Source organism: Monodelphis domestica, chromosome 1 (assembly GCF_027887165.1).
Source record: "Monodelphis domestica isolate mMonDom1 chromosome 1, mMonDom1.pri, whole genome shotgun sequence".
Classification (NCBI taxonomy): Eukaryota; Metazoa; Chordata; class Mammalia; order Didelphimorphia; family Didelphidae; genus Monodelphis; species Monodelphis domestica.
Genome location: NC_077227.1, coordinates 149,474,804 through 149,498,852, shown reverse-complemented (window position 1 = coordinate 149,498,852; position 24,049 = coordinate 149,474,804). Strand labels below are relative to the sequence as shown.

At 34.4% G+C, this 24,049-nt stretch overlaps 1 protein-coding gene across 7 annotated transcripts in view; it reads left to right on the top strand.

The window, feature by feature from the left end:
• RORA (RAR related orphan receptor A) overlaps window positions 1–22,977 on the top strand; it is an 898,340-nt gene extending 875,363 nt beyond the window's left edge. For 5 of the 7 annotated variants that reach the window (XM_056820205.1, XM_007479516.3, XM_007479522.3 and 2 more), the window contains 8 exons: window positions 311–452; window positions 3,188–3,583; window positions 7,939–8,060; window positions 9,065–9,197; window positions 9,877–9,984; window positions 11,244–11,354; window positions 12,798–12,910; window positions 13,667–22,977. In XM_056820205.1, the coding sequence (XP_056676183.1) occupies window positions 311–452; window positions 3,188–3,583; window positions 7,939–8,060; window positions 9,065–9,197; window positions 9,877–9,984; window positions 11,244–11,354; window positions 12,798–12,910; window positions 13,667–13,831 (1,290 nt within the window). In that variant the 3' untranslated portion in view covers window positions 13,832–22,977. The remainder of the gene's footprint in view (window positions 1–310; window positions 453–3,187; window positions 3,584–7,938; window positions 8,061–9,064; window positions 9,198–9,876; window positions 9,985–11,243; window positions 11,355–12,797; window positions 12,911–13,666) is intronic. The other 2 variants (XM_056820207.1, XM_007479519.3) reach the window with 1 other exon arrangement.
• Window positions 22,978–24,049: the final 1,072 nt, after the last annotated feature.

Genomic DNA, 24,049 nt, shown 5'->3' with positions numbered 1-24,049 from the left:
CTAGGTAATTTCTTTTACCCATCAATGCCACAAAAATGGAACCAAGTCCAATACCCCATGCAACCCTGCTGAAATTAAAGAAAGTTTTGCATGTGTCAGGACTGTAGGATTGGACTCAGGAGATTAATTTTGCTCAGGGAAAAAACAACAACAACACTAGCTTTAATTTCATTAATGATCTCCTAGATGATTCCAATACAAGTTTAATTCTCCATTAAATATTAATGCCACTCAGTATACTGTCTTTAGCATTGGGTAGATAAAATTGATACTAACCTACTGTTTTTGCATTTTATGACTTAAATCACAGGGCTTTTTCAGGAGGAGTCAGCAAAGTAATGCCACATACTCTTGTCCTCGGCAGAAGAATTGTTTGATTGATCGAACTAGTAGAAACCGCTGCCAACACTGTCGATTACAGAAATGCCTTGCTGTAGGGATGTCTCGAGATGGTGAGTACTCCCAATTTGAGTGTTACTAAGTCAGAGTGACACTCTTTCTTAGGATGAGATTGTTAAAATGCCTCTTAAGATATGAACCAGGCACTTTCATATAGTCCCCTGTTTCCTGTTGTAATGTAAATGTTGATCCAATTTGCTACAATTCCACAGAGATAATTGGTTTAAGCTGATTCAGTGAGGGTATGACAAGGGAAGTATGTCAGAACATTTCCAATGGATGTCTTTAAGATAGTATATGGAGATGTACTGATTAAAGGTAAATGTAAATCTTTTCCCCCTTCATACTTGAATTCCTGTTAGATTTTGCCAGGTAGCAAAGCACCTCCCCTGAATTTATAGTTTTGTAGACTGATGCTTTATCCCAAAAGAATTATTGACATCCAGAGCATATAAATTTTTACTTCAAGTGCATATTTTTGAAAACTGTATGCTAAAGTCAAATATTTGGATCAGTAATAAATGTTCTTTTCATTAAGGAAAAATATTTTAAGAAGAAGAAACTATCTACCATCCATCCAATTATAAGACTTTCTAGATTTGCCTGGGAAACTATCTTGAGTGTTCTAAATAATCAACACCAGATTGTAAGACTGTTACTCAAATGCATGGAAACTGGGCAAAAAGCACATTATGTATATTTAAGGTCATTTCATAATGCAGGATGGTCCTTTCATAAGATCCAATTGAATATAATGTCTTTTCTAATGAGGTTTCTTTTTAAAGGACCACCCTGTAGGAAACAACTTCAGCTTACTGAGCATGCTGTCAAATAAAGGCTGCCCTACTGATGGAATCCAACATTCAGAAACTCCTGTGGACCTGCTACTTACACAGATTGCAGCCCACAATGGTGATGGTATATATGCATGGCTCTTGGAATATGAAAGAATAAAACTGAAAATTTGGGGAGCTGACAGATGCAGGTCACAAACAATTTACACCATATTCTTAGAAATTCCTGTGATGTGCAATGCCAGCAGATTTTCTCTTCTGTTGGCACTGAGCTGACAAAATTAGGTGTTGCTTGGGAACCTGTAAATTAAAGTCACAGGATGAGAATATATTTTCTCAAGAACAGTTTTTCTTTCTTATTTTGCAAAGTATTATTATGAAGCCACTATAGGATAAGACAAAAGTTACTGTGTAGTTATACATATGGAACAGTAACAATTCCACCTAAATCTATTCAAAGAATGTAATGAAATATATATATATATATATATATTTAAATTGTTTTAGAAAAATGGCCTCAAGGTCTCTGATTTTTTTTTTAAAAGATAAATGATACATACTCTTTGGGGAAATTACAGGCAGCTAGGTGGCAATGGACAAAAAGCTGGACTGGGGAATCAGGATGACCTAAGTTCAAATACAGCTCTTATTAACAGTGTGACCTTGGATAATTCACTTAACTACTCTCACCCTCAATTTCTTCATCTTTAAAATTGGGGTAATAATAGCACTTACCTCACAAGGTGCTTGTGAAGTTCAAACAAGATAACATGTGTAAAGTGCTTTGTAATTCTTAAATGTAAGAATGATAACTTATGAACTTAAACTCCTGGGCCACATTCAGTCAGGTTACAGTGGTTCACCTAGGTTTTGCTATTTTTTCCACCCAAGTTTTAATCACTCTAACTGATGTTCCATATTAATCAGTTTATTTCCTCTGGGGAAACAGAAGTAGTATGTTGCAATTTTTTTTTGGCATAAAAAAAGTCCAACAACTATCTAGTGTGTTGACCTAAGCCAACAAACTCATTATCATTTTTCTTCCCCTGAAACAATAAGGTGGAAGTTCATATGAATTAATCCATATTTTCTAGATGTAATTTCTAACTATAATATCATCAGTAACACTCAACAGAGACTGTTTACTTCTGTAAAATGGAGAATTATGATCTTTTATGGGAATGATTCAAGCTAATAAATACTTTTTTCTCAGTGATCTGATTGTTTCAGGAGAAATAATTGTACAAGCTGGATAATCCCCAGATAGCTGCCCTAATTATCCTCTTCATTTTGTACCTAGAGGCACATCCCAAGGGAGAAACACTAAAGCCAAAATTCAAGTGTTAATAGCTTGAGACACATAATAGCAGAATGGTACTGTACACTTTCTGAAAAGTGGGTCCCAGTGATGCTGTAGGGTCTACCATGAAAAAAAATGATAAAAAGATGCTTCAAAATGAGGAAGAAGATAAAGCAAAGTCTAGAATACAGAATGGAGTTAAAATATAAAAATGTCAGTGGTTGGCCTGGGGGACAGAATAAAGCATTATTATGTGCCAGGTAATATGCTAAGTGCTTCACAAATATTATCTCATTTGATCCTCACAATAACCCCAAGAGGTAGGCACTATTATTTCCTATTATATATGTATATGTAAATATATAATATTATCTATTATATCTCTGCTGTTATAATTATTCCCATTTTACAGATGAGGAAACTAAGGATAAGAGAGGTGAATTTCTTGCCCAGGCATGCATCTAATAAGCATCTGAAGAAAAAATACGTTATTGGGATTTGTTTCATTGCATACAGTCTTACAATTCTGTAGAAGATATTAAAGAAAATGATTATAATGTACCAAAGCACATTTATGTGTGTGCATACATACATATTTATTTTTTAGGTGCCCAAATGGATGCTTATTTATATATGTGCATGGATAGGTATATGTTTGTATGTCTGGGTTTTCTTTTGTTTTTTCGCACTACAGCTGTAAAATTTGGTCGGATGTCAAAAAAGCAGAGGGACAGCTTATACGCCGAGGTCCAGAAACACCGAATGCAGCAACAGCAGCGAGATCACCAGCAGCAGCCTGGAGAGGCAGAGCCATTGACACCAACGTACAATATCACCACCAATGGGCTAACGGAGCTTCACGACGACCTCAGTAATTACATTGATGGTCATACCCCTGAAGGTAGCAAAGCAGACTCTGCAGTTAGCAGCTTCTACTTAGACATACAGCCTTCTCCAGATCAGTCGGGTCTTGATATTAATGGAATCAAACCAGAACCAATATGTGACTACACGCCAGCATCGGGCTTCTTCCCCTATTGCTCTTTCACAAATGGAGAGACTTCTCCGACTGTATCCATGGCAGAATTAGGTAATAAGAGAGAAAAGTTTCCGTAATTGCTTTAATAATACCCTCTGAACAAAAAGTTAACACATTTAGCTTTCTCCTGACGAGTATGCTATTAGAAATTGTAGCAGACCTTATCATTTGGGTAACCCTACAATTCCTTCCTGTGCAGTCATTTCCTCATTGCTTAGTCAATTATTGAATTGACAGTAAAGCACCAGTAGAGGTAAGGAAATGCTTGTCTCCAACAGAAAGTTCAAATTCCACAGGAATTTAGGAAATATTACCATTGATTACTTTGATCTATTTCCAGTTATTACCATATTCTCTAAATTCTCTAAAATACCAAATTCTCTAAAAATTAACATCAGCTATAGTCTTGTTCACTCTTCCACATATTTTGGCAATGGATACCTGCTACCCAATCTGTTCACTTTACTAATGAGTGCAAAAATAATTGTAATTTTTTTCATGGCTACCATTGTTAGGGTACCTTAGATTAAACTTAGAACTGTAACATTAAGAAAATGAAATGTCCTTTCTAGGAAATTGTCATTTGTTGTTTTGATTGGATTCAAAGCATGGTACTATTATTAGGGGACTCTTGATGAGAACCAGTGCTGGTTTCTGAGTTGAATCTGCTCCTCCTGGTGATTCCTTACTCAAGGTTCTAATCCTTTGGGGCCTTTCAGTGAGTTGCTGTGGAAATGACTGATCTGTGACAATGGGAGAATTAAGACTTCAGAGGGGAAATAAACAGCAGGAGCAGAAAGACTTTGTAAGCAATTGGAATCCTCATTTGTTTTCTATAGACCTGTACTCTTCTAATTTGAGGGATCTCTCCTGCCTTCTTTTCATTCCTTCTCCATTAAAAAACTTTTTTTCCCCTAAGAGAAGGAGTGGATTTTTGTTATTTGTCATAGCTTTCTGAAATTAAAATAGATTTTCCCCTACATTTTACCATTAATATCTTTTATAAATCTAAGTCCATAATAGCAGGAATATTTCAAGCTTCAGCTTTAGCAACCGAAGAGTGTTAAAGGTGTCTTCCCATCTTTTTTAATTAATGGAGAAATCTCTAAACTCGAAGCCAGGTTATTTTATTGTTGCTTTTCTTGAACTGGACCCAGAACTCTTTATCTTATAATCTCAATTTGGCCCTAAAACAGAAACGTGAGGAAAACAAGATTATCAGAGATAAGTAAGAGTTTGGTTGAAAAATAACAATTTTAATGACCCATATTATTTAAATTTTATTGGCCATAAATTCTGTTTGCTCTGGGCTGTTCTCTATTGTTGTCTTTGTACATAGCACTGTTGCTTTAACAGGACTAAAAACACCAGAATCAATGTCATGATTTCAGTAGAGTGGGAATTGGGACCCAGTGACCCAAGTATTTGTGTAGGTACTGTACATAAGGGTCTTTCAAACGTTGTAGTGCAATGCCTGGCATAATAGGGTGCTATGTAAAAGCTTAGTCTGCCCTTTCCCCCTCCGAATAATGTCAGTCTGAAATGTAGAACTAAAATAGAATTGGCTTGAACAAATATGTAATTTGATTTGATGTTGTTCTTTAAAAGTTCTGTGTCTCGAACAAAGGAGACACTTTAGTCTTATTATTTAATTGAAATAAAGATCTCAGAGGATAAGCATATTATGACAGGAACTAGCAAGGTAGGTGATAATGTTCTAGAATTTAAAGTAATTTGTTGTTGTTTTTAAGTTTAGTGTTCAAGTCTTAAACATTAAATAAACGAAATCCTAAACTCACAATAGTATGATGTCACAATGTTTGTCATTAGATTTTGATTAGCAAAGACATAGCAATTACAAGATGTGATAAAAATCACATCTATAGATTAGCATATGCTACTCTGCCAATTTAAAAAGCCCAATTCATTCTTCTCATAATGGCATCTTGCTTTCCAGTGGCATCGTACATACCTCCTTCTTCCCCCAACCACCCCACCTTTGTTTTAAATAGAAACACGTCTAAATATCTGGTTCAATAATTTGGCACCATCATGAAGTTCTATATTTGGTTTAGATAGCACAATCTAACCACCCTGGAGACCTGTGTAGAAAATGAAAGTTATTTTCTTTTTCCATTTCCATAATTGAGAAATAAAGCTTTGTTAGAAGAAATAAACTAAGTTCCTTGCTTTTCATCAGTTTGAGAGAGGCTTTGCAAAGAGCAATACAATTTCCTAAAAAACCTGAACTTAATCAGAACTTAGTATATAAAGAGTCTGTGAGTCATAATCAAAAACTTTATAAAACTGGTGAGACTTTATAAGACTGGTGAGAATGTGGTCACTGCCCTCTACTGGTGAGTCATTTGCATTCAAACATTCAGTTGTACCCCTTTTTACTGACTGGTCTAGAAGTAGGGAGAAGGCAGTGGGGGCAAGTACTCAAGAAAGATGGACCCATTTTACATGATGAGCTACAGTTCATTCAGCTGTTGACTCATTAACTAGAAGTACTTACTGCAGCACAAAATGGATTAATTATACCATGGGCAGCAGCATGAAAAACAAATTTCTGCCTCATGAGCACAAGTCCTGGCTGGCAGCAAGTTTAAAGGACGAGAGAATGGCCATTCCAGTTTTACTGGGGCCAAGCCTCTGGGGTAGACCAGGTCTGTAAGGGGCCTCAGGACAGGATTTTTATACAGTTCAACTTGCCATGTTCTCTACTGTTGGCAATAGCACTGGAAACTTTTACAATCTATGTCAACCTCAGCTGATTCGACATTCGACATTTGAATTGGTCAAGTTCAATTTAAACTTTTACAAATAATTTATTTGAAAAAGTTATTGAAATTAAAGGAAACGTCCTATCAAGAAAGATATGTTTCTTTGGAAGACAGTTCAGTGCCTTGTTTCAGGATTATTTGAGCATTGTTACTTCCCTGTTACCTTTTGTACTACTTTGTTTTTACCTATAACCTTCTGCAAAATCATCATTCTAAGGTGGTTTCTACAGATGATTCTTGTTCTGTTCAGCTCAGGTTGTAACCATCTTCTGGATAAATGGGAATTTGGGACAGTATTGCCAAGTTAGCATCCAAGTCTATTCTCCTTAATATATGTTTAGTGTCACCAGATACTATTATTTAATATTCTTTTGACATAACCTTTGATTTCAGCCCTTCAACTCAATTCTCAGCACTACCATTCCTATTTCAGAACTTATTTGCCTAACATCTAGATTTCTGAAACAGCTTTCTACTGCAGAATTAATCTTCCATTTCTCTTCCTCACTAAGTTTAAACTCTATATCTTGATATTATTTCTGGTAACTAATTCAGCTTAACCTATCCAATATTATTTCCCTGATAATGTTTTGATTTCCTTGATAATGTGTAAACAGACACACACACTACCTCTTAAAATCTATTTCTCAGAGTCTTCTCAGGAATTACCTTCTCCAAGAAGCATTTTCCAATTATCTAACATCGATCTCTCCCTTCCTGTTCTCTCACAATAGTTATTCTCTCTTTCTTACATGACATATAATTCTATTTAACTTTAAACTGCCCAATACTTTTTTGTTTTCTATGTGTAAGTCCTGTCTTCCTTACAAGGCAGAGACAGTCCTTGAGGGCAGAGACCATAGCATAGCTTTTTGTGTCCTTTATAGAATTTGATATAGTACTAGGTACATAATAGGCATTCACTAAATGCTTATTCATCGATTCCATTATCTATTTCTATATTTGTGAAGCTATGTAATTTTCTAATTAATCAAGACTAAATTCTCACCGTGTAATCATTTGCACAAGAGATACCTGTACAGATCTCTGTCCATCAGAGAAAGGGATGAGGTACTACCTTAAGTTCAGAGATCTCTTGAATATATTTTAAATGAATTGATTTAATTTTACCTGCTGTCAAATTAGTTCTTACTGGGGCATCTGGCTTAATGTTCATTCATTCCCAGGCATCCTAGTAGAGGTACAGAATGTTATCAAGGTCAGGAATTTCTAAAAGTTTCCATTCCTTGTCTGTTTGCAAGTCCAAAGTACTCAGTCTTACTTCTTAAACTGAGTGCTCAGTGCATTGTTCATAATGATTTGGAGCAGAGGTTCTTGATCAATTTTTTATTCTGTCCTCCCTCCTCCTTTTTGCATTAAGACATTTCAGTTGTGCTATATTGGTAGAATTATTATACTATACTACTTTTTTGGTGGGGGGAAGTTCACAAACCCCAAGTTAAGAACTCCTGACTTATAAGCTTATTTATTTGTTTGTTTTAAGTAATGAAAAATGCCAGAGTAACTCCAAAAAGTTCTTTTGATTTTGGAATTTTGCTTAAAGATATAAAGGGGGAAATCCTTGTGCTTTCTAACCTTTTTTGTTTTGTTCTAATTTAGAACACCTTGCACAGAATATTTCCAAGTCACATATGGAAACTTGCCAGTACTTGAGAGAGGAGCTACAACAGATAACATGGCAGACCTTTCTCCAGGAAGAGATTGAAAACTATCAAAACAAGGTAGAAGTTTGGAAAATATTTTCAGATTCTCAGGTTAAAGAGGTGAGAGTTGGGGGTTTGAAGTAGGAGATTAAGGAAATGTCATATCCAGCTTGTGATTCTATATGGCTTTCTCTGTGTTGGTGAGGTTGTACACATCGCTTTCAGCAAACTAATGATATAAGTGAGCTTCTAAAAATCTAAGTGAGTGAATATTTGTGTTTTGTTACATTTGAGATTGAAAGGCCAGAAAGTAAAATAGAATCCACTTGAGACTTTTTAAAGTTAAGAATCAATTGTTTAGAGGGCATGTAGGAGTTTTGGAACATACTAGATCACACCAAACATGGCAATGGGAGTCTCAGACTTAAAAAGGAAGTTTAGAAAGGAATAAAAACCTAGTGAAGTGAAGTTACTTGGCCAAGGTCATACATACCTAGAGTTAGTAATAAAGTCAAAACTAAACTCAAGTATCTGGTGATTTTTTTTTTCTATTTTCTTATGCTGGCAGAACAGCTCTGAAATTGACTGTGACAGACAGGTTACCCTCTACTTATTCTAGAATCATACTTATATTAGGAAGCAGCTAAGCAGATTAGGGCTCAGCAAAGCATCATTTAGGTTTGCTTTTGAAATGACTTAAGAATGAGAATAAGAAGGCACCATCACATTGCCAAAGGCTGGGTGGAATTATCTCTGCTGAAGTACTGGTGTACTTTGGCTTTATGCTATTTGTGTTCATAGCTTCTCTCGTTTGTCCTTGTCCTAGCCAAAACAAACAAAAAAGAAAATCCTTTAGGGGCTAGAAAGAGGAAGAAGAGAGATTTGAAAATAATCTCCTGAATCTAAATTAAAATAGATAAACTATTGCTTTTACATACATAAAGTACCTAGAACACCCTTACACAGCCTGATCATTGGCATCTACCACCTAAGAAGGATTTTAAAACATTAGACCAGTTAAACCAATTATGCCCACTTTGTGGGTGATTTTTGTATGGTAACCTGTTTTCTCTCTTTCACAGCAGAGGGAAGTAATGTGGCAGTTATGCGCGGTCAAAATAACAGAAGCTATTCAGTATGTAGTGGAGTTTGCCAAACGCATTGATGGATTTATGGAACTGTGTCAAAACGATCAAATTGTGCTTTTAAAAGCAGGTATGTACTTTGCAGGCAAATTTCAAGGCCCATTTCACCCTGCTTGTGAAAGAAATGATTGTTAAGGTAGCAGAGATGAATCGTTTATTTTTTTGTTCTTTTTTCCCCCCTCTGCTATCATTAGCTCATATTTCTCTTAGCAAAAATGGACTTTAAATGGCTTATGGTCATTTAAAAAAATCAGTTCACTCGTTGTGGGGGAGTTCTGAATGAATAAATATGTTTGGTGTTATGTTTATATTCCTAAATTTTTATTAAATTTATCTCTGTATCCTTGGAGTGGGAGTGAAGAGAGTTGCTTATGGTGCTCACTAGACACCAATTACCAGTTTAAAAAATAACATATCTGCAGGTGTGTGTGCTAAAAGGTTGAAGCATTTTTCTTTCCTTTAGCAACACTAGTACTCTTCATAGGAAAACAGAAATGATTCTAAGGTTGTCATTTATAAATTAATCCTCTCTTCTGTAAAATCCAATGAAGTTGCAGTACAATAATTTTTAATAATAGTAGTAATCTCACTTATTCTGAATGCCATTCATTTGATTATGGGGCCTACTAGTTAAATTATATAGAGTCCTCATTATAACGCCTATACCATTAAAAGTCATATGTGTATTCATTGTATAGGATTAAATTCCCTAAAATATTATAAACCAAACCATTTTTGTTTATGTGTAGGCTCTTTGGAAGTGGTGTTTATCAGAATGTGCCGTGCCTTTGACTCTCAGAACAACACCGTATATTTTGATGGGAAATATGCTAGCCCTGATGTATTCAAATCCTTAGGTAAGAAAATCCTATGCCGCATTGCCAGGGCAACAGAAAGAGCAGCTTGAAGGGTTCTTGTCATCCAAAATAGAGGCTAGTTATTTGAAAGCTAAAATGTCTTATGTGTAGTACTAGAAGTTCCCATCACATCTAGCCTAATATCAAGAGAAATGTATGTCATGTTCTTCAGCTTGTGCTCTGAATGGTAAATTATGTAAAAATTATTGACATCATTTAGATAAGAAGTTGGATGTTAGTCTTGATATAAGCACAGGCAAGGATTCCAAATTTAGAAAGAAAAGAGATTATTTCTCAGAAAAAAAATGCCATATCAATATACATCAATGTTGAGGAACTATGATTTTGCTATTGTGGCAACTCCTTGCACCAGTAAAAATCATACACTGACAAAATTACAGCTCCCTGATATATTGATGTCTGCTCATATAGCACCCATTTCTGAGTAATATTTTATACTTTTAGAAAGTTGCCTGAGGCTTATAGAGGTTAAGTGAGTTCCCCAAGGTTACATAGCTTCTTAATGTCCAGGTTAGATTTGAATCCAGTATTTCCTGATGCCAGCTCCAATATCTCGTCTATTCTGCTATAATGCCTACACACAAACACCATACCACATCCAGTGTGTATGAATCTATCAAAGAAAACATTTAAACTCATTTTGTACATATGAAGTCAGAACAGAGATTATAACTTTTGTACTGGCAAATTCATAGAATGTAGATTTTCAAAATCTTGAAGTAAGCTAGGAAGCAAAAATGGGTGAAAATAATTATGTATGTTTTTAACCAATCTATAAATTAATTTTTCATTGAAAATCCAAATAAAAGCTGTAATAGCAGCAATAGTAGTAGCAGCTGCTTGCATTTGTGTGACACTAAAAATTTGCAAAATCAATTTTATTTTTCTCATTTTGTCTTCACAACACCTTTTTGAGGTGGGTGCTATAAATATCTCCATTTTACAGATGGAAAAAACTGAAGTAGACAATTTAAGTGACTTCTGGGAGGTCACACAAGTAGTAAATATCTGAAGTTAGCTTAGAAAACTTTAGGTATTCTTGACTCCAAGTTGAGAACTGTGTCCATTTGGCCACCTGCTTGCTTTTAGAAAAATATTGTGGCTGCTTCCAAATGTGAGTCTTAATCATTTAATATTCTCAAACCAGATCCTTCTTATATCTAATTGGTATGATAGCCACATCCTTTTCTCCAAGATGTTAGCCCAAATTCCAAGATCTTTATTTTTTATTTTGACAGGTTGTGAAGACTTTATTAGCTTTGTTTTTGAATTTGGAAAGAGTTTATGTTCTATGCACCTGACTGAAGATGAGATTGCATTGTTTTCTGCATTTGTGTTAATGTCTGCAGGTAAGGATGATTTCTATTAACAAAAATAATAGCTTTAAGTTTATTCAGGCAAAGAATTCCTGATTTTAACATTAGTAAGTATAACTTCCATTTCAAAACTAGATAAAAACATTTTCTCAAAACTACTAAATTAGAATCCTCCAAAGTATACCAATTCAAATAATACCTTTAAAAAACAATTGTTTGACAGTGGGTCATACTGGTAGTTCATTAAGCAGTATTCTATAGTTAGAGATTCCAAATGAAATGATGTGAATGCATCTTGTTTACTTTAACAGTAAAAGTTGGAGATGTACTATCCAAAGCATTCTACCTTCTCTTATGATACTGTCTTGCATGAATTTTTCTCACCTTTTATTTTATTCATAGCCTACTAATACTTGAGTTGTAAGTTCCTTTAGTTTACTACTTGCTACAATGAAATTATTTGTGCAAGCACCTTATTTTTCTTGAAATAATTTGCTAGTAAATCTCTTGGTTGCCTTAGAGTTTAAGATAGTTCTAATATTTGGCAGAAAGGACACTTGGTATGGGTATACCTTGTGCACTTATAGGCCATTATAGTTTCATCTAAAAATGTTATCTTGAGGACTTGAGTACTGGTTTTATCTATTTGTGTGCATAGTATTTCTTCCTTTAAAATGTGAGCACCTTGAGGCCTGGGACTATATCTTGTGTCTTTATATCCTCAGCATTTAGCACTGTGCCTGGCATTGAGTAAGAGTTAAATAAATGCTTGTTGATTGATTTATACATATATTTACTACATTTAAATGTTATATCCATTTGTGAAGAGATCGTACTTCTCTTCTAAGAAACAAGTTATTTCATGGTCTTTCAAGTGCCCTGTTTATCCCTTATAAATATCAAAGCATGCCCTGCTTTAAAAAATTCAAAAAGAGACTATATTGAGGATTCATCAGTCAATCCAGAAACATTTAAGCCCCTGAAATCCCAGGCATTCTGCTGAGTGCAGGAGACACCAATAAAAGCCAAAAACATTCCCTGCTTTCAGGAATCACAAACTCATGGGGAAAACAGAATGCAAAGAGCTATGTACCAACAAGCTATAGGCAGGATAAACTGGAGATGATCTCAGAAGGAAGGCACCAGTGTCATCAGAATTTAAAAGGGCTTTTATAGTGGCAGCTAGGTAGCATAGTGGACTAGAGATGGGAGGTCTTGGGTTTAAATCTGGCCCCCCCAGATACTTCCTAGTTGTGTGACCCTGGGCAAGTCACTTAACCACTACTGCCTAGACCTTACTGCTCTTCCAAAGGTACTGCTTCTAAGACAGAAGGTAAGAATTTAACAAACAAATAAACAAAAGAAAAAAGGACTTTGGTAAACTTGGGCAAAAAAAAAAGTCAGAGGAACAGATGGACAACTCTTGACTATGTGACATGAGAGAACTACTATAGCCATTTTCCTGCTTTCTTTTAGATCGCTCGTGGCTGCAGGAAAAGGTAAAAATAGAAAAATTACAGCAGAAAATTCAACTAGCCCTTCAGCATGTCCTACAGAAGAATCATCGGGAAGATGGAATATTAACCAAGGTGGGAGCCAGGAAGCCTCCATTTGGTGACTCCCTGTCTTAGACATCTATACTTGTCTGTGTGTGTAGTATTCCAGAAGATGCTGTGTTAGTTTGTCTCTTCCTGGTGACTCTAGTTAGAGTGTATTTGTCAGTAAGTGGAAAAGAAGAAGATTGAAAATTCATTTCATTATAGTTTTAGGTGACATGGAGATAAGTGAAGGGAAGAAAGCTCGAGGAGAAAATTTCTAATGGACTCGGCTCTCTTTTCCCTTGTTCATAATCCAAATCCAAACTCTTGTTACTTTTATAGATTCTGACATACATTGACAGGACTGATGACAGGGGCAGCGAGGGGGGAACACACTGACTAGAGCACCAAGCCTAGAGTCAGCAAGAATGAGTCCAAAACAGCCTCAGACAATCTCTAGCTGGGCTGTGTAAAGCTCTTTGCCAACCTTAAAGCACTTATAAATGTTATTATGTTGAGAGGAAGACAATGTGGCCCAATGGGAAAAAAAATCCTGGATTGCCAATTCGATGACAGGAGTCTTCATCTGATGCTGCCAGTGACGGCTTGTGTGGCCCTGGCAAAGTGAAGTCACCTTTTTTGGAGCTCATTTTCCTTGTCTCTAAAGTGAAGGAGAAAAATTTAGATGGCTTGAAGAGAAGCCTGAGAATAAAATAAGGATGTTGCTCTTAAGGGGCTTTTCCAGTAAAAAAAAATAATAATAATTTCTCCATCTTTGATCGTTTTTCTCTTTCCTTCTCTTCACAGTTAATATGCAAGGTGTCTACATTAAGAGCACTATGTGGTCGACATACAGAAAAGCTCATGGCATTTAAAGCAATATACCCAGACATTGTGCGACTTCATTTTCCTCCATTATACAAGGAGTTGTTCACTTCAGAATTTGAGCCAGCAATGCAAATTGATGGGTAAATGTATCACCTAAGCACTTCTAGAATGTCTGAAGTACAAACATTAAAAAAAAAAAAGACACTTTATATGGCCCTGCACAGACCTGGAGAGCCAACACACTGCACATCTTTCGGTGGTCGGGGTCAGGCAAAGGAGGGGAAACAATGAAAACAAATAAAAGTGAAATTTGTTTTTCTCATGCATATGATTTCCATTATGCCTACAGATATGGACCCTTTTTCTGTCTTGGCTTCTTGATCTTTGACCTCTGTTTACAAGGTTGTCTTTTCTTGTAGTTCACTGCCCACAGACTTTCTACCGAGTAATCAGTCTTTCTAGTCAGAACAGAGAAGTCCAGTAGTAACCAGGGACTGGGTATGCAGAGCAGAGGTTTACGGCCCTGGTTTGTATAACCTGCTCATTGTCTCATGAAGGAAGATTTTTTTATTTTTTTTCACCTATTATTGCCAGTAGGCAGGACAGCACGGAAAGGGTCCATAGCAATAGCAACAATAGCATTATAATATATTACAGGGTAAATGGGCATGAAGACTATATATAGCTAAAGAGATATTGTTTATATATTGTTTTAATTAATATAAAATGTAGTAACTGGTATAGCTTTTCTTGTTGAATTGATAAGGCACTTTTCATTTTGCACCTTTTTTCTTTAAATTAAATGCTAGCGTGTTCATTGTTGTGTCGCACGTGCACCAGAAAGGCAAGTTTAACTGAAAAAAAAAAGGCTTGGAAGGTACGCAAGGAGGTGTTTATGCTGCTGTTTTCAAAAATACTTTTAAAAGAATGGCCGGTCATATCCAGAAATGATTATGTTTATTTTTACACATGGAATTTGAGGCTGAAACTGAAGTAGCCCTAAAGGATGCTTTGCCTTTTGGCAAGTTTTAAAAACAAATGTACTTAAGCTTCTTACAAAGTATAATTGCAACTCTAGAAGAAGACTGAGCATATTGACTGTTAGGCACATTTCATAAAGTTTTAAAATGCCACTTGCTCCTCTTCCTACCCTACTCCCAAATCCCATCCCCCTAATAATTCAGAATCTAATATTTTTTATTTAGACATCTCCCACTAGCAGTCACTGAGCTTTGGAACAAATCAGTAACCAGTATGTTTATCCAAATTAACATTTTACTACCAGAACAAATCTCTGGTCATAAAGCATTGAATAAAGGGTGGGAAGAGGTAGAGTGGGAGAAGTGAAGAAAGCAGTGTATGGGTTCTTGTTATCCTATAGGAACCCTTAAAGCATACCACAGAATAAACTCCAAATTAACTAGTTCCATATCCTGGAATCCCAGAAAATATTGCACTCTTCATTATGTAGGCAGCAGAGAGTACAGCAGAGGCAAGATTTGTTGAACCATTTAATCTTATTTGTTAAACAGTGAGTAAAATGTCTTTATGCTTAGAAAGTAAAGCTGATACCATAAGTATAGAGTGTCTTCAAGTAGGACAGTCAGGGCTGCAATTTATTTTGTCGTATCAGTAGGAATATAGATGGGGTTTTCACACAATGGGAGAAGGGGGTTTCCCCCCATCCTCCTAGAAAACAGTAATTTCAAGGTACAGTGAGCTTATTTCCAGAACAGGATGGTCATTCCTTTCTCTGAAGTCTCTAAATGTAAATTCTGGTCCCAGAAGGTGTCAGGTTGAGCTCCAAAACATGAGTTTTAGACACCTGATTTTCTATTTGCATGTGTATGCATTGGTTGATTTCTTCAGCCCTGTTACCCATATACTACTCTATGCGACAGGGCAAAAAAATATTTGATGGCTGTGATATCATATGATAACCATTATACACATGAGGGACCTGAATTTTTTCATTCTATCTTATTACACTAGAAGCAAAATAGTAGTGCCAAATGTATTTGCAAGGACAATTTTTTTTTTCAGTAGAAGGACAAGAACCTATACATATAAAGAAGAAAAGTGTGCAAAACCCAGTCAGCCTTCTAGAAATGTGGACACCCACAGCTGTCTGTATTTTTCTGTAGCTATGTAGTCACTCAATTTCAAATGCAATTTTCCCCACATTTCTTCAATATCTTGCCCTACTTGTCCTCAAGGCAAGTTGTAGCCACTCAAGATTGAGGAAGAGGTCTTCCTCGGCTTATACAAAGAAGAGAATGTTTTCTGTGGTCTCAAGGAAACAAAAGGAACTTCAAGCAGTCTTTTCTGTACACAAAGAAACCTTTAGTTTTCCATTAGAATTATCTTCTGAATCTTTCCCGTACAATATTGGTATTGATTTTATATTCTGTTGCTATTTTTGGCTTCAGGGAAAACAATCATTTAATTTATATCCAATGGATTCCTTAACTTAGGGTTTTTGAAAAAAGAAAATTTCTTTGCATAGTGGATCTGTATGAAGCCTAAATAGCATCTCAGACATTAAATAGATACATGTGCATGTATACATGTATATGTTTGATCAATAATCACGAAGACTAATTATAAACAGAAAATGAAAGTAAACTATTTAAATACCTTAACATGTGGCTACATAAAGAATATCAGTTAAATACAGAAATTAACAGTCAAAATTGTTCGTTAGGTGAATACATTCCCCTAGGAATTAATTGTCAGTTTCTGCAAAACGTGTATACTAAGTCAATCCAAGGTCTTTATTTGTCCATTATATCCTACTGGGCTGACTAATGAGTTATTGTCTTTCTTTTTTTTTTAATTGGTTTCATTGTAAGTCATTTCTGATTTACTAAATTTTGGAGAAGGATTTATTAAAATAAGTTAGCTTTTTTTAACCAAAGCTTTCTGAATATGACCAGCCTCAGGTGCTAGTACTTTTAAAGAGCAACTAAACTTGATGTCAGTGTCCATTTTCAAGATTTGGATGAGCTAATCTTTTCTAAGGGTGAGACAGACTTTGATGTTGAACATCGATTGAGATTTCTATGGTATCCATTCTAGAAAAGATCTAACTTTGTACCCGATGGAAATACTGAGCATTGTCACTCCAGAGTGGCATTGCTTCTGAAGGAGAGACAGGGATAAATCAAGATAAAGAGTAATATAATGCTGCTACCAGGTCTTTCTGAAAGACCAAGAGGATGTTGAATAGTATAAATTAGACACATTTTATAGGAGTGTAGACCATTAGGATCCAAGATCTGAAATGAGGTGAAATATTCCATTGATAATATGTTGTGCATAAATGAATGTGAAAAACACTGAATTTTCACTTTCTGCTCTCATTTCTTGTTATAGAAACATCTATAATGTGTATTCCCTTGTTGACACAGGAATAATTATTTTTAACGAATCTTATAATTGAACATGCCTGAACTGAAAAGTATCCACCAGAAGATTTCTTTTTCTTTTTTTGGACTGGTCCCATAGCAACATCATTATTTCATACCACTCTCAATTAGAACAAATATAGCTTATGTAGAAAACCTGGATACCTTATATTGCAGTGGTTTCTATATAGTTTATTTCTTCCTGTGACAACTTTGGTTTTGATCACAGTAGAAAACAAAACTACAGCTTATGGCAAACTGAATCTTCAAGCAGATTACTTTGCTTTAAAGTTATGAATTTGGCTGTTTTGTTTTTAGTACTCTTAGTTCTCTAAAATCCTTATTCACCCTTTGTAACTTAAGCGAAGTTGATTTAAAGACACTGCTTCTTCTAAGTTTGGTTGTTCTTTATGAAGTTTGTACTTTTATAGTATGGATACCCAGGTCTATGTGAGCATGTGGGAAGGTTGGGGGACTGAATGAATGTGTGTGCAATGTGAGTGAGCGTCTGACTGCTTCTAGGCTACTAAGTGTCAATGGAAAAAGAAAATGTATTCAAAATATGTAAGTCAAAAATAGAAGGTGGAAAAAAAGATTTATTCTATACAAAGCCTTGTCTGGACCACTTTAGAGAGACTTCTATTTTTTTAACCCTTCTATAAATATTTGATGGCACTTGAAATATTCCTGCAATAAAATGTGATTTGTGTAAAGAAAAAAAAGATTTTGTAATGTGAAACAATGAAAGAAAGTAATGTAATTTTCTAAAAAAAAATACAAACAAACAAACTTTGTATTATTTTCTTGATGGAATTTGTCTATCTGTCTTTGGAAAACTTTTTATTTCATTGAATGTGCCATAGTAGAAATACATGTTCTTAAGTTTTTGACTAAGGAATAGCTGTTTGTGTTCCGACATTCCAAAATGCAAGACAACATAGCAGAGTCCTAATTAAAAAGTTAAATTAGTCTGTAAGCTTCTATCATTGTTGCTTTTTTGCACATGTTCTTCATTCCTCTATAGTGCAATATGTACATAGAGCACTTGCGGGTGTACCTTGATCCCTCAGGGAAAAAAATACATATTTGTACAGTTTTTTTTGCCTTTTTTTCTTTTTTCTTTTTTTTTGCCTTTTTTTTGCTAAGGAATGTCGACTGAATCACTTGTTTATTGTTGAGAGGCAGCCAGATAATTATCCTAAAAGCCACTGTCTCAAACATTGATTGTTTAAATCATACATGTCCTTCTAGTACTTTTATTTTAAAAAATAAAAAGTTATTTTCTGACAGTTCTTTGTGCTGATTGGTGAAAAAAAGGGTAAATAAGCACCTTATGATTGACTTAACTGTGAATGACAATCCATCTTGTTATCAACAATAGAAGCCCTTTCGTTTTTGGAGTTGGGGTTAAGAGTCAGAAACTAATGTGCTCAGGGATCTTCTAAAACTCTTAAAACAGGGTGGCCAGTACTACTGGGACAAATTTCATTTTTTCATTAATATTAATAATATCCCTCCAAGGCACAAGTGAACTGCATAAGAATATTAGTATGTAAACTATTCACATTTGTCTCGTTTTATTGTCTGAAATCTATATTCTCTTTGATCTTATGTGCTTAAAAACAGCATAAAGCTGTGTCATTCTATTCTAATGCTAAACAAACATTAAATGTATTAACAAAGGAACATCATTCAGAGTTCCATTGTACACTTTGTGATAGTTCTGTAATTATCATAAAAGTGTTCACATCAAATACATTCTCAGTATCCTACAATGAAAAATATCTTTCAGAATATACCTATGGATAAAATTAAAAGACATTATTCCAAACAAGAGGTGAATAACTATTCTCTCTACTTTGTCTCTCCTTTCCCTCCAATCAATATAACCCCTTTTTCTCCTTGCTTCTCTTTTTCTTCCTTTTCACCTATATCTTTTCCCCTTCCTTTTTTGCCATAGAAATAAATATGCAGAAGAAAGCTTTAAATACTTTATAGACAGAGATCCCTAACATAAGCATCCTTTGAGACATTTATATATCCATTGGATTACAATTGACTATGAATATAACTGTGTAATTTCAGAGTATTTGGGGAGGGGGAAACTCATTGTATCCATACCATTAAAACTTTAAATTTTGGCCTAAGAGAACTTTTTTTTTTACCATTTCAGCGTCAAAATATAGTATAATGGAACATTTTTAAAATCCATCACAAGTCAAATCATTCCCATTAGCAACACAATAGGGATAAACAATAAGATCCTAATATGGTATGTTCCATCTATCAAGCAATTTTTCTATCTTTCAATGCCTGCCTTATAAAGCAACTTTATGTCATATTAAATTAATTTAAAGAAACTCTTCCATTGCTTATTTTAAGACGCTCGAAGGTTTTCCTCCATCTATGCCAACAATGTAGAACGGCCAGACATTTCTATGTAGCAATTTATTTCTGTTCAATTTTAACTTAGTGACATCAGCTCTTGTTGGGCTCTTCATGTTATACCATGTTTCAGCACCAAACTGCCATTGTAGATTATGGGAAACTTACACCCACTTTTGAGGCAGGAATCTGACCTCTAAATCTTAAAGCAATAATTACATTTAGTCCATAAAGGAAACAAATTATTTTTTAGTAATTCAACATAAAATGTATTGGTCAATGGACTCATGGAAGCTCCATGAATGTTTTAAGTAGGTGACTAGGAAAATCAGTATTTCTTATGTCCATTTAGTGTTGTGCTATAATTATTATACCATGTTAACCTTTTCCACTTTATTCCTTGAAACTCTTTCACAGAACACATTGTATACTGTACACACCATCATGATGTTCCTCAAGCAACAGCTCAATGCTTTCATTTTTTTGCACATGTGCTTAATATAATGGCTTCCCACCCATTATCCCAATCAGTCTTAATGTGGATTAATATATTATCTGTGGAGCTGATTATCACTGAACAGAATGCATAAGTAAATGCAAGCAACTCATAAGCAATAGTGAATTTTATTTCACAAAGAATACATATGTACTGTATACATCTCTCTAAATTCCAAATTTTCTTTTCTGTTTTGGTTTGAATCATCATGTAAAACAGTGGTAAGTGTTTTCAACATTAGGACATTAGCTGGCTGCTTCTTTCTATGTACCTGTATTGTCTGCCTGCTCCTTTTGTGGAGATGTGTTTTTGTATTGGATGTTTGGGCCAATGGGAGGCTTCAAGCTACGACATATTTTCCCAATTTAAATATATTTAACATATGACAAACCCCAGACAAGGCTTTTAAAATGTATAAAGAACTGCAGTGTTAGGTGGTTTATTTGCAAACCATTTTCAATGTTGTCCATTTTTATGGCACCTTTAACAATATTCTTGTTTCCAAAGTACAAAAAAAAAATAGGTTAAAAATACTCTAGCCATAACTGAATGTCAAGCAATAAAAACAAATGACTTTTTGTGCATAGATTTTAAAAAAGAATACAAATTTTAGACATCTGCATGTAAATGCAATCTTGTTTACTGCTTTCTTCAACTTGAGCAACTGATTCCTTATTTTCCTGCTAACTTAAGGACTTGTAATGGCCTGTAAACATTTTCTCTTACTCTTCTTTCAAATTTATCTTTGTCTCTGCTTTTGAGTCATAATATTTAATGTCGTTCTGCTCACCTCTATACAGTTAACTTTTTGGCTTTCATTCTGTATAGATAAGAAAATGTTATATTATAAACAGCCTACTCAGTGCAAATATTTATCTGTTTATCAAATACCACATTATTCTGTATAATACCTGTTTTACTATATAATCTATTTTAGACATAGCTGTTTAGAACTAGAGTGTGCTATTTTTGTGTTTTTCTGATGTGTGGTGCTAGATAAGTTACTTTTGTGAACAAAAATCCCTTTTATTCCTAGACAATACCACCTTTGGGTCTTGTTAATTTCACTGAGTATAACTATATATATTTGTATATATATACATATATATATATAGTATATATATATCTACCTGTTCCCAACTGGTACCTGTATCAGAGTGCTAGATTTGGGACATGTTTTTCTCTTTAAATACATAGTATCATTATATAAATTATTCTACAGTGTATTTAATTGGGAAAAAATTACTTCCTTGGTATTGATATTTGGCATCCATAGAGTGAATTTGCTTATAAATATGGATTTTGAAAACCTATCAGCAGTTTTTTTTGTTGTTTTATAACTTGGCTTCTTAACATTATATCTCATAAGGTGAAGAATAATTTCCTGAGTCTTCAAGAACCTACAGACTCACTCTAGTTTAAAAAGCAATGCATTTTTAGAGTTTTTTAAAGTAATGAATTCTATTTGGCACCTGTTACAAGTAAGAGATATTTGTAGAAAACATCATTGGTGACTTGATGGCAGAACAGACCTTCCAGACATACAGCAAGAAGTCACTGGTAGATGGATATGTATGTCATCTAGTAAATGTGGGTCTCAATGTTCAACTTAGATATGAAATTTGCATTATCAGTCAATTATGTAATGTTTGTTTTGAAATAGTCATTTGACAAAAAGCTAATAACTCAATTCTTCTTCCACACCCCATTGGCAGGTTCATTCTTGAAAGAAATATATCAAATATCTAACTAAGGATGTAGTTAAACCTTATTAAATATTTATTAGAATTGTTCTGTAATATTACTGAATTTATAAGATCTTTAGCAAAGATTTTTGAGCAATTTATAAACCTATATCAAATGTTTCTGTTTACTGCACTTTTTGTAACTGAAGGTGATAAATTCTAATGTCATGGTTCTGGCTTCCATGCATTGCATTTGTACCCGCAATCCTAAACATTTTCCATTTTTACGGAAGATTTATTGTTATTGTAAACATAAATGCAATTGTACATGGTGGGCAGGTTTCATGATCAGTAGAATACTAATAATAATTACCTTTCAAAACTCAATTGGCTAGAGGCTAGTGGGAAAAAAACACATTTTAATACAAGTCATAAGGCCGTTCCTTCTTGCTTTAGCTTAAAAGAAGACACAGGCCTTTTTTACTCCATTTAACATCATAGGCTGCTTAAGAGCAGGGAAACTTATCTTTTCTATGTTCTCTAAAATGCCCAGCACATTGTCGGCATTTAATAAAAGTTAAGTAATAACAACAACAACAACAACAACGGACTTGATTGCCACATTGTTTTTCTGAATTGTTTAGGTGTATTTATAAAGTATACCAAGCCTTATGGTTAATGTTTCCTCCTAAAACCAAGTGTTTAAAGTAACATTTAAAAATACCACATTAAATGCTGATTACAAAAGTGTGTAGGTCTAAGGATGAAGCACACAAATTTCACAAACCTCGCTGGGTCCCAGACTCAGCCTTCTGTAAATATTCATGCAAGTACAAAAAAAATATATACTGTACCTATAAATATCTGCTGTCTCTTTGTGTACAGTATGTACAAACTCTTTTTTTCTGCCACAATGAAAATGCAAGCCATTTACAAGAATCCTAAAAAATAGAGTATTGTACTAAAACTTTGCTAATGATCTTTATTAGAGGATTGTTTAAATTTTCACTTACATTGGGTCTTCTTTTAAGTTCACTCTTAAAGTAGTCTGCTTATATCCAGCTGTTTGTTATTTTACTGAGTCCTAAAAAAAAAAGTATTTTGATTCATTTTGTAAATACAGCTGTAAAAAAGAGATTTAATGTTGTCTTTTAAATACTCCAATTTTCATTCTAATATGAATGTTGTTATATTGTACTTAGAAAACTGTACCTTTAATATTACATTACCTTTATTAAAAGTGCATTGAACACATCGATTTTAGATGTGTTGTTATGTACGGTTATCCTCTAATAAAACTTCAGCTTCTAATGGAAATCCTTGTCTCACTTTTCTGTTTGCATATATTTGAATAACAAGTCATGAAATTATTCAGCATGTTTCCAGATAGGTCTGCATAATTCAAACTGCATCCAGTAAATTATGTGCCATATCAGGTAAATCTTTGGTTTTGGTTTAAATAGGAAAATGGATGAATAGAGGAGCAAGCTACCTTTAAGACATTAAAAGTTTGGTGTCTACATTGACATCAACTATATTAAAATATGCGAACAATCAATCTAATTGTTTAAGGCCAATGCTTCTCAAGTGTGTTCTGGGAACCCTCAGAGACCCTTTTCGGGGATCCACAAGACCCTTTTAATAGATTCACAAGTTGAAAACTTTTCATAATGATACTAAAATGTTTTAATGTTGAATATAGTAACTATGGCCAATAAGAACAAAAACTATGGAGGAAGTCTCCTCAATAATTTTTAAGAGGACATAATAGTTCTGAGACCAAAACATTTGAGAATCATTCCATTAGACTATCAAAAAGTAACTCCACCTCCCATCCATTTTATATCTCTTAGGTGGATAAGCAAATCAAGAAAGTTAATAGCTAAATGTTCTAGTTTCCCAGTGGACAAACAAGTAATTCCTTGCCACTAATTATATTTTGTAGGATATTTAGGCCATCAAAAATGTACAGGTACTCAAGAACTAGATGGAACTTATGGTATTTTCCACATATATCCACTGTATAAAGTGAATTAAACAATAAGATTTTCCTGTGAGGTTACCGAAATAAGTATTTAAGGTTTTTGAGCAATTTATAAATATGCATAATCTAATAAAGTGTTCTAGGCAGCTAAGTGGTGTAGGGGATAGAGCCCTCCATGTACCTGGAGTTAGGAAGTCCTGAGTTCAAATCTAGCTTCAGTCACTTACTAGTTGTATAACCCTGGGCAAGTTACTTGAACTCTGCCTCACTCTGTTCACATAGTAATAATAGCACCTACCTCCCAGTGTTGTTATGAAGACAAAATGGGGTAATAAAAAGCTTTGAAAATGTAAAGAGCTTTTGTAAAAGTTAAAGCACTATATAAATGCCAACTTTTATTATTTA